The sequence below is a fragment of the Nematostella vectensis genome, chromosome 14 (assembly GCF_932526225.1).
Source record: "Nematostella vectensis chromosome 14, jaNemVect1.1, whole genome shotgun sequence".
Taxonomy (NCBI): domain Eukaryota; kingdom Metazoa; phylum Cnidaria; class Anthozoa; order Actiniaria; family Edwardsiidae; genus Nematostella; species Nematostella vectensis.
The window spans coordinates 9,407,348-9,422,138 of record NC_064047.1 but is presented as its reverse complement, the minus strand read 5'-3'; the positions used below and the strand labels follow the sequence as shown (position 1 = coordinate 9,422,138).

At 41.7% G+C, this 14,791-nt stretch overlaps 1 protein-coding gene across 1 annotated transcript; it reads right to left on the bottom strand.

Moving 5' to 3' along the window:
* Positions 1-647: 647 nt before the first annotated feature.
* LOC5509899 (importin subunit alpha-7) lies at positions 648-12,569 on the bottom strand. The gene is made up of 13 exons (XM_001630350.3): positions 12,321-12,569; positions 12,141-12,230; positions 11,423-11,519; positions 11,029-11,120; positions 9,863-9,994; positions 7,755-7,843; positions 6,814-6,913; positions 6,518-6,681; positions 5,791-5,869; positions 5,274-5,399; positions 4,480-4,607; positions 3,735-3,910; positions 648-2,018 (listed from the first exon to the last, which is right to left on the bottom strand). Exons 1-13 carry the CDS (start codon positions 12,441-12,443, stop codon positions 1,831-1,833), a joined length of 1,584 nt encoding a protein of 527 aa, XP_001630400.1. The 5' UTR covers positions 12,444-12,569; the 3' UTR covers positions 648-1,830.
* Between the last annotated feature and the right edge of the window lie 2,222 nt (positions 12,570-14,791).

The following is a 14,791-nucleotide window of genomic DNA, read 5'->3' as shown; positions in this document are numbered from 1 at the left end:
ACCACAGGGTACCCGCGCGATGACCACAAAAACCAAGTCGCATACCTATACCATATTTCTATGCCTATGGGGCTACGCGCGCGGCCTGCGGCCGCGCTTGGCTCCGCTAATATATCTGTAATAATTTCTTGAAGTCGTTAAGTTGTTCTAGATCCGTTTTATCTGGGATTGATTCACAACCATTGAAGCTAATTTTCTTGCCCCCATTTTCTTGATGTCTCTGAATCCCCCCCCCCCCCCCAGAATTTAGAAGCCTGTTACAGTCCTGTAACTTGATTAATATTTTACCAGAAAAAAAAAGAAAAAAGACTCCATCAGTATGATCGAATGTTAATAGGCCGTTTGCGACGCCCCTCTCCCAATCGTTTTGTTGTACTCTAAAGAAAATAGCAAAAGGACTCGAAAGAAATGAGTGAAGCAGCAGCCTCGAGTCCCCAGGGATTCGTGTCCAGCGTAACGAGGCGCGAGAGCGAGGCGGTGGAAGGGGAGGGAGGAGGGGGGAGGGGTAAGGAGCGAGAAAAATTCTTCTCGCTTCTTTCTCTTCTCTACCGCCTCTCCCTGCCATTGGCCTTGTTCCGCCTCGTTCTCGCGCCTGTGACCTCGACGCCGGGTATCCGAGAATGGGAAAGCAACTAAACAATAACCTATCAAATATCTACTGTTTATTACAATAATAGACGTTACACTTGTCATGTTTATCATTTATTATTAGTTTTCAACTAATAGAGCGTTCTGCATCTAGTCCGTTAACTTTCGATAAATGACAAAAAGCCTTTATTGTCCGAATAGTTTTGACGGGCAATTCAAGAACTGTAATTTCAATTGCACATGCGCGATCATATCTGCTGACCAGGCTTTGTCACCATTATACCATCACTTTACGCGAACACTCCAATCATGGCCAATGCACTTTCAACATTGTGACGCCAAGCATTAATCGAAGTTGTTTAATAATTTCTTGAATTTATTCTGCAGTAGTGTTCATATTTGTTTGTTGTCGTTGATAAGATTCTCACGTTTCTCACAACATTTCCCCATAGCTCGTTGCTACTCGTTATTTACAAGAGTTACAAATTACAAATGGTTATTTTTAGCATTGAATACTTAGGACCACCCCCTCTCATTCAGCAGAAGCACTGGTCGTATTAACACCTCGCAGTTGTGTAGCCAGAATCCCCTCAGGAATTAAGGGGGGGGGGGGTGCACAGGCATCATAAATATCACATAAAAATAAGCGCCGTTTGAGTAGGGTCAAAAAGTAAAAGGAGGGGGGAGGGGACGGGCAGCGCCCGCCCATGCACCCACCCTAGCGACGCACCTGGCTTTGTTATAGTTTTTGTCATTAGTAAAGAAGACAAATCCAGTATTAAGGACTATTAATTAAGTCCCCCCCTACCTTTCGAGTTAGTAATCAAGTAACTCTCGGACCTCGCAATTTTAGGTTGGCAATTTTAGTTTTTAAATTTAATATGAGATTCGAGGGTAATTTTAAATCCTCTTCAACACACGCTCCCGTGACAACCAAAGACGTCACCGCGAATTACAAACTATTAGGCCTAAAGTGAGTTTAAATTTTTCGTAAAATAATTTTTTGAGCCCTATAGTTCAGTTTCTATAAAGCCGAGCATTTTCAAGAGGAGCATTTTCTTATATTTTATCTATCGAGTAGGGGACTGCTCCACTCGCTGCGCACGCACGCTCTCTCAGTCGCACCGCTGTTTCTCGATATCGCGGGCTTGTGCACGGTAATGTACCGCGCCAAAGCTGAGCCCGCGACCCGCAAACCGTCTGTCAGTTTGTATTGCGTCCCAGTATATTCACGCGCAAGGGCTAAAACTGGAAGCCTTCTTGGGGCATTTCCCTGGGACCGAATTGGTATTGCGCTGCGGAGGGGTCTGTAGAAGGGATCAGCTTTTCGTCCTCGTCGTCCGCGCTGAAATAGTTCTCGATGATCTCGAATGATTTGCGGTAGATTTGCTCGTTGTCGTGTCCTTGGAGAAATTCCATTTTGTCCAAACCTTAAAAAGAAATGAATGGATTTTAGTGTGGCCATAACAACTTTTGGCATTTCCCTGTTCTTGTAACGGTATTTAAGCTTGTTACGCACCATTATTGTGACCATATCACGTTAAGGTCTTTCATTGTCCTGACCATATTTAGGCTCGTCCCACCCCGCCCCCCCATGTCTAACCTTCTTGACATCAACCCCCTCCCCCTTCTAACACAGTCATACTCTGCACCTTCATGCCCTGCCTTGACGCAACTACTCTCCTCACCCTAACACAACCCTACACTTTACCTCCACCCCCTCCACCATTCTAACACAACCCTACACTACACCTCCACCCCCACCCCTCTCCCCCCATTCTAACACAACCCTACACTGCACCTCCACCCCCTTCCCTCTTCCCCCATTCTAACACAACCCTACACTTCACCTCTGCCCCCACCCCTCTCCCCCCATTCTAACACAACCCTACTCTGCACCTCCACCCCCACCCCTCTCCCCCCATTCTAACACAACCCTACACTTCACCTCTGCCCCCACCCCTCTCCCCCCATTCTAACACAACCCTACTCTGCACCTCCACCCCCACCCCTCTCCCACCATTCTAACACAACCCTACTCTGCACCTCCACCCCCACCCCTCTCCCCCCATTCTAACACAACCCTACTCTGCACCTCTGCCCCCACCCCTCTCCCCCCATTCTAACACAACCCTACTCTGCACCTCTGCCCCCACCCCTCTCCCGCCATTCTAACACAACCCTACTCTGCACCTCCACCCCCACCCCTCTCCCCCCATTCTAACACAACCCTACTCTGCACCTCTGCCCCCACCCCTCTCCCCCCATTCTAACACAACCCTACTCTGCACCTCCACCCCCACCTCTCTCCCACCATTCTAACACAACCCTACTCTGCACCTCCACCCCCACCCCTCTCCCCCCATTCTAACACAACCCTACTCTGCACCTCTGCCCCCACCCCTCTCCCCCCATTCTAACACAACCCTACTCTGCACCTCTGCCCCCACCCCTCTCCCCCCATTCTAACACAACCCTACTCTGCACCTCTGCCCCCACCCCTCTCCCCCCATTCTAACACAACCCTACTCTGCCCCCCCATGCCCTGCCTTCACACATCTACTCTCCTTACTATAAACGCTAGGCTAAACATTCAAACATGTTTGTCAAACATTACATTTGACTCAAATGCTAGTATGTTTAGCCACCCAAAAAACATGGCACTCAATTCGCTTACACATCACGTCCAGATGTTTGAACGAACAAAAGGAATGTTTGCCGTTTTGTCACTCATCAAACAGAATATTGCGTACGCTTCGAACTTTTTCCCAATCAGAGCTAGAGATTTCCATGGCACCACGTTTATCCATCGTATATCCATTACAAGGGAAAAGCACGCGCTAGTCCACGGGTAACCCAAGCTGATAGGGGATCAGGGGGTAACAAAATATAGGAGAAAGGCAGACCTAGAAATTTGTATGAAATTGTTAATAAATGACGCTGAAACTCACACTGTCTAGTTGTTGGGGGTGTTAGTGCCCTGGTTGAGTTTCGAGAAAAAAATCCCTGCGATTACCCCTCGAGGTGTTCACTTTCTACCCCCTGATCCCCTATGAGCCTTGGGTTACCCATGGCTAGTTTTCCTGATCATACATTTGGGCTATCTTTGACAATATTCCTGATCATATATTGGTGATATAACTTACCATACGCCTCCTCCACCATAATGGCATAAGGGTTTGGCATCCCAGATTGTTTGGAGTCCTGCTGGCCGATCTTCAGGATGTTGTCCAGTGCGTTTAGTCCAACCTGCACAATCTTGGGGTTGAGAACGGTCAGAAGATCACACAGCGGTCTGATCGCACCTTGGCTTACAATATACCTGTGGAAATAAATTGCCATTGACACTTTGTATTATGACCATGAAGACATTGTTGATGTTGATGTTGTTTTTGCTACTGCTGTTGATCTTGTTGTTGTTGATGTTGATTTTGTTGTTGTATGCGTTGTTTTTGCTGCTACTTTTGAAGTCAATGTTGCTGTTGTTGTTACGATTATTGATGTTGTTACATCAATAACATAAACAAAGGTGTGGCTGACAAGTCTCTTTAATTGTTCAGCTTTAATTGTTCATCTATGAGTTTGCGTAGGTCTAATGTAAAAACACCCGTATACACAGCATCGTCTTAAAGCCGCATTGTCAGCAGTTTATTTCCCATTGATTACGAAACAATCTCAGATAATTTTGAACGGAAAATGCGCAAAAGATTTTAAAATTGTAAAACCAGTGCATCTATTGGAAGTTTCTTTGAGGATGGGACTGATAATTTAGAGCGGATGGCCTGTTTAATAGCGCAGATCCTAATAGGTCTCTTGACGGTAGAGGATTCCGCCAGCACTCCAAAAGTTAACTATTGACAATGCGGCTTTAAACAGTGGAAAATAAGGTACCTAATTTGTTCAGCTGTTCCGCCAGATGTGGCATTTGCTATTGCCCACGCTGCCTCCTTTCTGGTTTTGAATTCTGCTTTATTCAAAACGTCTATAAGCATTGGTATGATATTGGCATCTATGACAGCCTGTGGATATTGAAATAAAAATGTTCATAATGTCTGACAAAAATCTGACAACAGTATTTGCTATAGCAACAGTCTTCTCTTGTTGCCATTTGCTAAACCTATGTCAACAGAGGGTATTTATAATTTGACAAGTGTGATATAGAATAAACTCTAATTCATTCATGTCTGACATATAAGATGCTACCAAATCACTGTCATTAGACAGTGAATCAAATCAAGCTAGGAAACTGTGTATGGTTGTTTAATACAAAGCAGAATATCAAGAGACAAGCATATAAAATAACACAATCCTTACCTGGACCTTCCTGCCCCACCTTAAAACCTCTTCCCCTCACCCACAGAATCCTACCCACACCACCCAGCACCCCCCCCCCCCCCCCTCATCCTAACGCAATCCTACCCCGCACCTCACTGCACCGCCCCCCATCCTAATGCAATCCTACCCCTCACCTCACTGCACCGCCCCCTCATCCTAATGCAATCCTACCCCACACCTCACTGCACCGCCCCCTCATCCTAATGCAATCCTACCCCACACCTCACTGCACCGCCCCCTCATCCTAATGCAACCCTACCCCTCACCTCTCTGTCCAGTCTTGACACATTAACCTTCTCAAACATAACCAACCCTACATTGCCCCTCCCTCTCCAACCATCACCCTTCACCTGTATCTGAAGGCGGTTCCCAGCCGTGATATTGGAGATGGTCCAGCAGGCTTCTTTCCGGATACTCTCTTTCGTGCTGCTCAATAGATGCAGCAGATTTGGCAATGCATGACAGTTTAGGATAACCTGCCAATTAGGTAGGGAAACTGTTAGAACATGTTTGGATGAATCAGTGCTATAAAACAGGCTATTCACTCGAAATTATCAGTCACATCCTCGAAGAAACTTTCATTGGACACACTGCTTTTACAATTTTGAATTTTTTTGCTTTTTCCGTTAAAAATCATTGGAGATGACTTTAACCTAATTGACCAGAAGTAAACTGGTGACAATGTGGCTTTTAATCTCTAAATGCTGTACGTAATATGTAAATCTTACGTCTCCTCTTCCTTCTCTGTATCTGTTTTCTTAGTGAAATGCCGATTTTAGGAACGACCATACAAAATTGAGGGGGGACTATCGGGTGTGTTTAGATCAGGAATCCATCGTACAGCAAATGACAATTGAAAATGATCACCTGTGTCTGTATGTCATCACCAGTGACAATGTTGCCAACTGCTCTGAGTGCTGCCGATACCACACTGTTCTGGTTATGACTGAAATGAACCATAAAATGGATCCATGAAAATGCCTACTCAATGGCAGTGTTCATTAAGTGCTGAGTAAAGTCTAAACGGCCCTTTTGGCCGAAAAGCTTGCACAAGTTTGCATTCTCTCTACATAACAAACGTACATTACAACCAATTCAAAAATAATAATAGCGATGGAAAATAAAATTGTTGGTTGTGAAGATGATAATAGACAGACCCGTACTTAGGGAAGGGTGCAGGCCGAGGGTCCACTTTCAGTTCTAGATACACATTCTATTTGCAGACAAAACTATAAACCATAAGCTAGATCACTCTGGTATGTAGCCAAATCCAACAATAAACATCCCATGGAGATACTGCAAAAGCAAATCCATTTTTCATTTTTCGGGAGATCTTACTCCCCCCCCACCACCCCAGAAAATTTAAGTCCACTTTTTCTGATTTCGTCCCCCCCCCCCCCCCCCCCAAGAAAAATCCAAAAATCCCGGGTACGGGTTTGATAGTTATGTGAATGTGATCACGATGATGAAGATTATGGTCATGGTAATAATGATGATGGTGATGACAATGTTGATCAATGATGACAATAATGATCAAAAAGAGTACAGTATGATGATAAAGAAATACATTGTATAATTAATAACACAAACTCACTCCAACAACTCCACAAGCCGTCTGCAAACACCAGAGTCAATGACAGCTTGGATTTTCTCATTTGGTCCATCAAGCAGATAAGAGAGTGCCCAACAGGTATCAGCAAGAACTTCTGCATCCGTACTGAATAGGAGTCGACTTAAGAGCGGGAGACATGGCGAAACCTATAATGGATAATAACAATGATATAGGGGAAAAAATGCTCCCAATAACAAAAACAAAAAAAAAGTTTCCTGTGAGCAGGGTTCCTTTTAAATGGAAAAGTTTCTAAGAGAATATAATACTGTAGGACCAACCTTGGCAAAATCTGGAGGAGGATGTCGTCCTCGGCAGAGATTAGACAGCGCCCAGACTAAATTTCTTGTCATTGATAATCTGGTAGACTTGGTCAATAAACTAGAAGGGAATTACAATGTAAGATAATTAACAATATTTTAGGTCATTTCTAAAACTAAAGGGCTTTTAGTGGAGCTTGCATTCTGCTTTTATTGGCTTGTTTGAAAAAGAAATGTGATCATCAATGAAATAATTCTATACTGTGATATTCATGGCCATGGTTAGGGGGCATGCAACGAATAGGCATGATGAGTGTGAGATTTTACGCCTCCAAAAATACAAGCTGCTCAACTGCAAATCCAAGGGCATGGGGTCAGTACGACGCTCTTACAAGCTGCAATTTGATTGGGCAAATGAACAGTATTCGCACCTCGACACAAAGAACGAGAAGAATAGAGACAAAATAGCTCCTTTGTAGAACAAAGATAATAGGAGACAAAGCAGCTGCGTACTTACTCAGGGCATGGCAGATTTTAGCGGGCCATAAAGGACAATACAAAGGACATTGAAAACTGAGGGGCATAGCCACACCCCTACTGGTCATTTCCTTAAATTGAATAAAACTGGGGGGCACATTACTCCTTGTACTTCACATTCAAAGAAGTCTAGCATTGGTTTACAAGATATAACCACACCCTCCCTCATTTTACAATGTGTTCTTTTCCCCATCCAACCCCAAAAAGGCAACAATTTCAACCTTAAAAAGTAACTGGACCTAAAAGCTGATCATGAAGGCCCCACAGCCCCACACCCTTTCCTTGGTGACAAAGAATACAATTATAAAATCAGTCTAGTATCCCTAATGTTGAACTTTGATCATAGTCTTTATGAGAAATGACTCCTCTTGTAATGTTTTACTAACTGTCGATATAGAGGAGAGATGATAAACTTTATAACTTACTTTAGAAAGGGTGTCAGAACTCCACAGTTCAACACATAGTCTCTACAGTCCGCACTGTCTCCTGCTATATTTCCAAGTGCCCACACAGCCTAGTGACCCAAAAAAATAGCATGACTATGGCGTTACTGCAATTTTGAAAAAAACACAGACATTTTGCCTATTTTCAATTAAAATAATTAAAACAATAATTTCCTTACAAAGCGCAATTTAGCAACACCCTTGCAAGATCTATAAGTGGATTTGTGCGAGTGAGCTTTCTATACGGCAAATGTCTGCGATGGTATACCCAACCCTCTCCCAAAAAAAATTCCTCAAGCCCTGAGATTTTCGGAGGTTGACAGGTATGCAGCTATGACAACCAATAATCAACAAATCCAAGTGGCCACAGAGACATACAAAAATAACATGGACTATGATGTTTAACAATAAGGAATAAATCCAAAAAAAAACAATTGTCTACTTCTATACCTAAATAATTATCTACGCAACACAGGATTTCACTTCACTTTAGCTGTAATATGTAAATAAGATTATCTGTGCTTGTAAGTAAAAATAAAGTCCTAGGCTTTTATGAGGCTTTTTAATTGATAATGCAGGGCTGAAGCTCAATGTTTCTTTTGGGTGCATATGTGCTGGGTTTTTATCATCTATTGTCCATCAAACAATAGCTTTGCTGACGTTTCAAGCGTCAAAACTTTTACAGTATTATCATGAGGGCGAGTGCTGATACTCAAACATAGTCAGCCTTTTCAAAACCCTCCAGCTGACGGCTCAACAAGCTGCCTTCTCTAGAGGTTTGAATAAAGTCAAAGCTCTCTGAGCGACCGCTCTTGTAAGCGACCAGCTCCGATAACAACGATTATCACGAATCACTGATTGAATTGTCACACAAACTCTGTAATTCTAAGCTCTCATAAGCAACCAACTTATCGGTGCGACCAGCTCCGTTAAAGACCACAACTTCAAACCACCTACTGAGACCACCACAATGATTTTTGGCTTTACAACATCAGTCAACACCTTATAAACATCATATCCAATGCATGCTGAAATCACATATAAAGCGGAAATGTTGTAATGTTTTACAAAATCTGTGTGTTGCCTTTCAAGTAGGCAACTATTAAAGAATTTCATAATTACAATTTTCTAACTTCAATTTCAACTATGGGATTGACATTTCTTTGTCTCCAGAAAATGTAATGCAAGGAATCTCTAGTCCATCGCAAGCTCCACGATTTATCCTTTATCCAGTTACAATAGCCATCCACTTGTTTGTTGACGCCATGCAATCGTCGTAGATGCAGAAGAAATTCTCATTGCGAAAAGCTTAAGATATAAGCGAGCAACTTTGCGTCGAATTAAAGCCGCATTGTCACCAGTTTACTTCCTGTCGATTACGTTACAATCTCCAAAGATTTTTAACTGAAAACGCAAAAAATATTTCAAAATATTGAAATATTGTATATTGCAAGTTTCTTCGAGGATGTGATTGATAATTTAGAGCGGATGGCATGTTAAATATCTTGGATTCTAATAGATTCTTTTGTCTTTTAACCGTTGAGGTTTGCGTCGGACCTCCGGAAGTGAACTGGTGACAATGTGGCTGCAATTGCTATTGTATAAAACATCTCACTCTCATGATAAGTCAAATACCTTCTTTTAAAATCAAGCAATAAACCAAAATATTACAGTGTTGTTATCACAATAATTTTTAGATTCCATTTTAATTAAGCTTCCGTACGCGACCAACACCTATTGTTCAAGTTTTTGGTGCCCAGTGGTTGCTTATGGGAGCAAGCTCTCATAAGAGACCAGCTCCGTTAACGACCACAATTTTCAGTTCCCAAGGTGGTCGCTTACGAGAGCTTCAACTGTATCTCCAACCAGAAAATTTTTTTTGCTTTGTTACTGACAAGGAGAAAGAAACCTTCAGCGCCAAAACCACTTCCAAACTTATAATGACCTGCTCCTCAAAATCTTTTTGAGAAGGTTGATAGCATACAACCACATATACCACAGCCAGGTTTTAAGATATTATAATGAACATTGACAGATGATTGATAAACAAAAACATGCAAAAAACAATTGAAAAAAAAAACCTGACAAACCTGCTCTTGCACTTCCTCCTTTGGAGACTCCAACAGCTTGATAAAACACGGCACTGCACCTGCATTGACTGTTTCTCTGGTTTGCATTGACGTCCCTGATGCAATATTTGTCAATGCCCAGGCTGCTTCAAACTGTGAAACAATGTTCAGTTGAGCCTTTGCAGGTTCTCACTCAATGTGAGAAACAGCGCTAAAACCAGGGGGAGGGGGGGCGGCCAATGAATAGGAGGCACATTTGGGCAAATAATTGAAATTTTGAGTTGTCGCATTGCAAAATATGTGACATTTTTTTACATTCTAAACTGCTTTCTGGATATAATTAAATTTGAGTTCTAAACAGGAGCAAATTTTATGCACCATTTTTTGCCCTGAGATGTTCAAGTTTGTTCAAGTTGAGAATATGTCATGTTCAAGCAATCCTACCCACACCTCCCTGCACCACCACCTCATCCTAACACAATCTTACCAACACCCATCTGCACCTCCCCCTCATCCTAACACAATCTTACCCGCACCTCACTGTACCACCCCCCCCCCCCTGTTCAAGTTGATAAAATATAATCAGAGGCCTTTGATGGCTGGTCTCTGAGAAGACCTCAAGCCTTTTAATTGTGAGAAAGTCACCGCATCATAAATGCTCTAATAAACGCCCTGTTTATTAATTACGATGGTTTGAGTTGGACATTAAATAGATAGGAGGCGTTTATTAGAGAGGGGCCTTCATTTTAAACTATAACTACAATAAAACATCCCAAGTGAATCAGGTTTTTAATTTCAGTCAGGATCACATTAAATCCTAGCTAAATTGTAGTATTTCTTAGCATTGAGCAAGTCTCACCTAGTAGAACCCAAGCTCAGATTAAAGTAAGAAAGTAATTAAATTTGATTTATATTACCAGAATTTCTATGTCATATGTTTTTAATAGCTGGGAGGGAATGTGGGCATTTGTTAAAGGGGGGGTGTTCAATACAAACTTGTAAACTTAGGGGGGCATTCATTAGATAGGAGGCATTCTTCAGATACCGAGCGTTTATAAGATAATTTACAGTGCATTTTGTTGATTGAAATACCTGTAGAAAATAAGAGTTCTCGGAATTCAAGCAATAAGCAGAAAGAAAAGTCAGAAATAGCAAAAAGCAAAATGTAGCAAACAAAAGGTCCCCACCTGTAAAGCACTATTGTCTTCTCTTTGAAGGAATTCCACAAATTTAGGAATAACACCACACTTTATTACATCATCAATTGGGGGGTTGGGCTCTGCAATGAAGGACAATGGTAAAACTAATGGCAACAGGGAGTATTTTACTACAAATCATTATGATGATATTAAATGGAAAGTGAGTGATTAAAAGTACTTTATGTTTGGACAGAGCCTTCAGAGAGGTGGCGTGACTGGAAACCATTTCAGTGCTGGCTAATGAATTTAATTCAAGAATTCTGAATACGCCGGCAGGCAATATAGCTTTTGGAAATTGTCAGACAGAGTTCACAAAATATTGAAAACTGCAGCAAGAGATATATTGAGTAAAATATATTCTACTTTTTTTTACAGCACATACCTTTTGAGAGTATTTTTCTAAACCTCTGAGTAGCAGCAAGCTGCATTTCGACATCATCAGAAATGATGGCTTGAACCATATCTTGGAATAATGGCCCCTGCCACCAAAACAAGAGAGAATTAGACAGACAAACATAATAGAAGGGTTGGGTAATAAATGGGGTTGGGTGCATGGAAACATTTTTCACATTTTTTTTTTTGGTATTTTGTTGTTATCATGTTTTTGCCAGATATTTGAGGCATAATTAGCTAGTAAAACTGTTGCTCTCTCATTGTCATTATTATTATCATTATCATTATCAACAATATTTTTCAGGATAGTCCCTTTGGCATTATGATATCAGTGCGATTAGGGTTATTTTTTACTATTATTTTATTTTGTCTTAATAAGAAAACCCTATAAACAAGAATATGCAATAAAAGATGTGAAACCTCACAAATTAGTGTTTATGCGGTGGTGTTTATGTCAGCATTGTTAAAATGGTAAATGTGGTTCAACTATACCTGCAGTTCATAAAAATAAAATAATTTTCTAACTTTTCCAATAATTTTATTAAATCCATTTCCAATATTCAAGAAGGGATATTTTTCTAAATAATTTTGAGGCATAAAGATTTGAGAAAATAAATATAAGCAATATTCAATTGAGATTAATTTGCACAATTTCAATTGTACTTATTACACGGTTTTACAGCCAAAACACTATGGACGTAATTTACCTCAGCCATGTAATCACTCGTTAGCAATTCCTCCAACTCGCTGCCTGTACTACTCGTCCGCGTAACTTCCACATTGCGCCTTTTAAACATCTAAAGCCAGGTATATTTATCCGTTAACAAGAGCAGTCAATATACATTATAACGTTATGTCAAACTCGAGTCAATCAGAGGCATACAGACCTGTTCTTCCCTCTTGGCCTTCCGGAGCTGTACTCCCTCTTCTTCGCGTCTTCGTCGCATTTCTGACACATCAAGCGACTTATTTTTGTATGCTTTTATCCGAGGGTTTCCTTTAGAAGCCATGTTGGTGTAGTTTAAGGCGTGGAGCCTTGTCTATGGCGAGCAAACCAGCCCAGATCTGTAAAAATTGTGCTCCACACTTTTCTACATAACGGCTCAAGTCTGCCTCGTATCGGACAGCGGATACTGTAGACAAGTATGCGCACTGCACGAAAGGTGACCGTCCCGAGACGGAGAAAGACGGAGAAAACAGGGAACCCAAAATAACAAATAATACATTCTTGGGGTGCGACGATCGATTCCTGTTGATCCTCGAGGCAAAAATGTGTCAAGAAAATATTTATCTTACAAATCTTGAAAAGCCCTTAGACCGAGGCCTCCTAGGGATTGGCCGAGCGAGTTTTAAGGTCACCCAAATATTGATATGAATCGCCATCGGGGGCGTAGGGAGGGCAAAACAAGGGATGGAGTTGATGTAGTGGTATACAATAAAAGAAAACATTTGTTTCAATATTTTTTATAGTGCGTCACTATTTCAAAGAATCAGCAGAACAACCTTAGTACAAAACCTTTGTACAATGTATCAGCTTTTAAGTACACCAAACTATTGTATAGCTACTAAAGGTACAAAACCTTTGTACAAAACCTTTCCGTACAAAACCTTTGTACAATGTCTCAGCTTTTAAGTACACCAAACTATTGTATAGCTACTAAAGGAATGCCTGGGGCCGGTTCCTGAAAAATCATCAGTTAGCGCTAACCCACGTTTGAATTTTTACCCCCGGATTTGTTCTGTTCCCGAAACGCTGGTTAGCGCTAACTCTGTGTTAGTTTGGACGCTGTGTCTACTTGCACGGCTTCCGGTAAAGGAGGCTGTCTCCAATTTTCAATTAACAAGTATCTGACTATAAAACCCTTCTACAATTATTTAGAACAGCCAAGCGATGTTTTTTAGCTTAAAAGGCTATGCAACGTGCAACCGCAACCGCAACCGCAACCGCAACCGTGCAACCGCAAATGCTCGGCACAGTATGAACGAAGCGTGGAGTTCGACACAGTCGTTTTCGCCATCGATCGCCAAACCACACCTGAAACAGGTAAGAACTAAGTAAAAATATTTTCTGGCGCTAATCTATGGATTACTTTGACTGCTTTATCCACCAATTTCTGGCCACCACTAAAAGCCAAGAAACCACACTTTTAATAAAAAATCACACCAAGCCAAAAGAGGGCGTGAAAGAGATCCATAAACCCTCGGAAACGCTAAATGCACGGCTGTCACATATATCCGGTTCGCTTCCAAAAACTCAATCTAAAATCAAAATATTGAACATCTGAATTGTTAAAAATCGGATCAGTGAAAATATAAACACAGCAATAAATTTCTAGGGCCCAACAGTCCTATCCGACAACATAACATAACCACAGGCTTGCTTGTTCGTGACATAACCCCAGGCAATGGTTGCTTGTTCGTAGCTCGGAATTCGGCTGTTCTGCTGAGAGGGGACGAGTAAAGCGTTTTTTGTGTGAAATATTGTCAATAAAATTACCTTAAAACTAAGACGATGCCTTGTTGTTGTCAAATTTACGTGTAATACACGATTTGGGGGGGGGGGGTTTCTTAACGGAATTTATGACTTCTCTCCCCCTACTAAGGAAAGAAACAAGGTTGGAGGCGCCATTTTCGGTAGCACTCAAATACAGTCGAAATTCGAGAGGAAAAAACAACAAACAAAATATTTTTATCTCGCAGACCTATGCCAGGGTACACTTGCATTCGATATATGGCAAAACATCCGAGCTAAACTATTTTCCCTGGCCGCTAGCCGTATTTTAAAACGAGAAAGTAGCCACAAGCATCCTTGACCGACGCCGTTGTACGGTTAGTTACGCTGGACCGCGCTGGGAAGGAGCACAGGTAGCCCAGGCAATGGTTGCTTGTTCGTAGCTCGGAACTCGGCTGATCTGAGAGGGGACGAGTAAAGCGTTTTTTGTAGAATGTTGTCAATAAAATTGCCTTAAAACTTAGAACATGCCTTAATTTTTAGAATTAGTGTGGTGGCACATTTATTCCTAAGAGCTCTTATGAAATTTCTCACATTATTGTTTTATTTCTGTGTGTTTGTGTATCTCCTTTTATCAGCCCGCCAGATACACGCCATTCACTTCTCTCGATTCTTCGTATTCCTGCCGTTTCTGCTGCCTGTGCATCCGCATATTATTTTCGCTCAATATAGGCCATCGCATAAACTCATCGCTTATCAGCCACTATCTTAGAGCGCGCATCGTTACACAATCTCTCTTTACACGACACAATATAACACCCCGTACTCAAGGAGCCAACTGTCCTATACTTATATAACCACTATCTATCTCCTATTTGCTGTCCATTTCTTTCTTTTATACCGTAT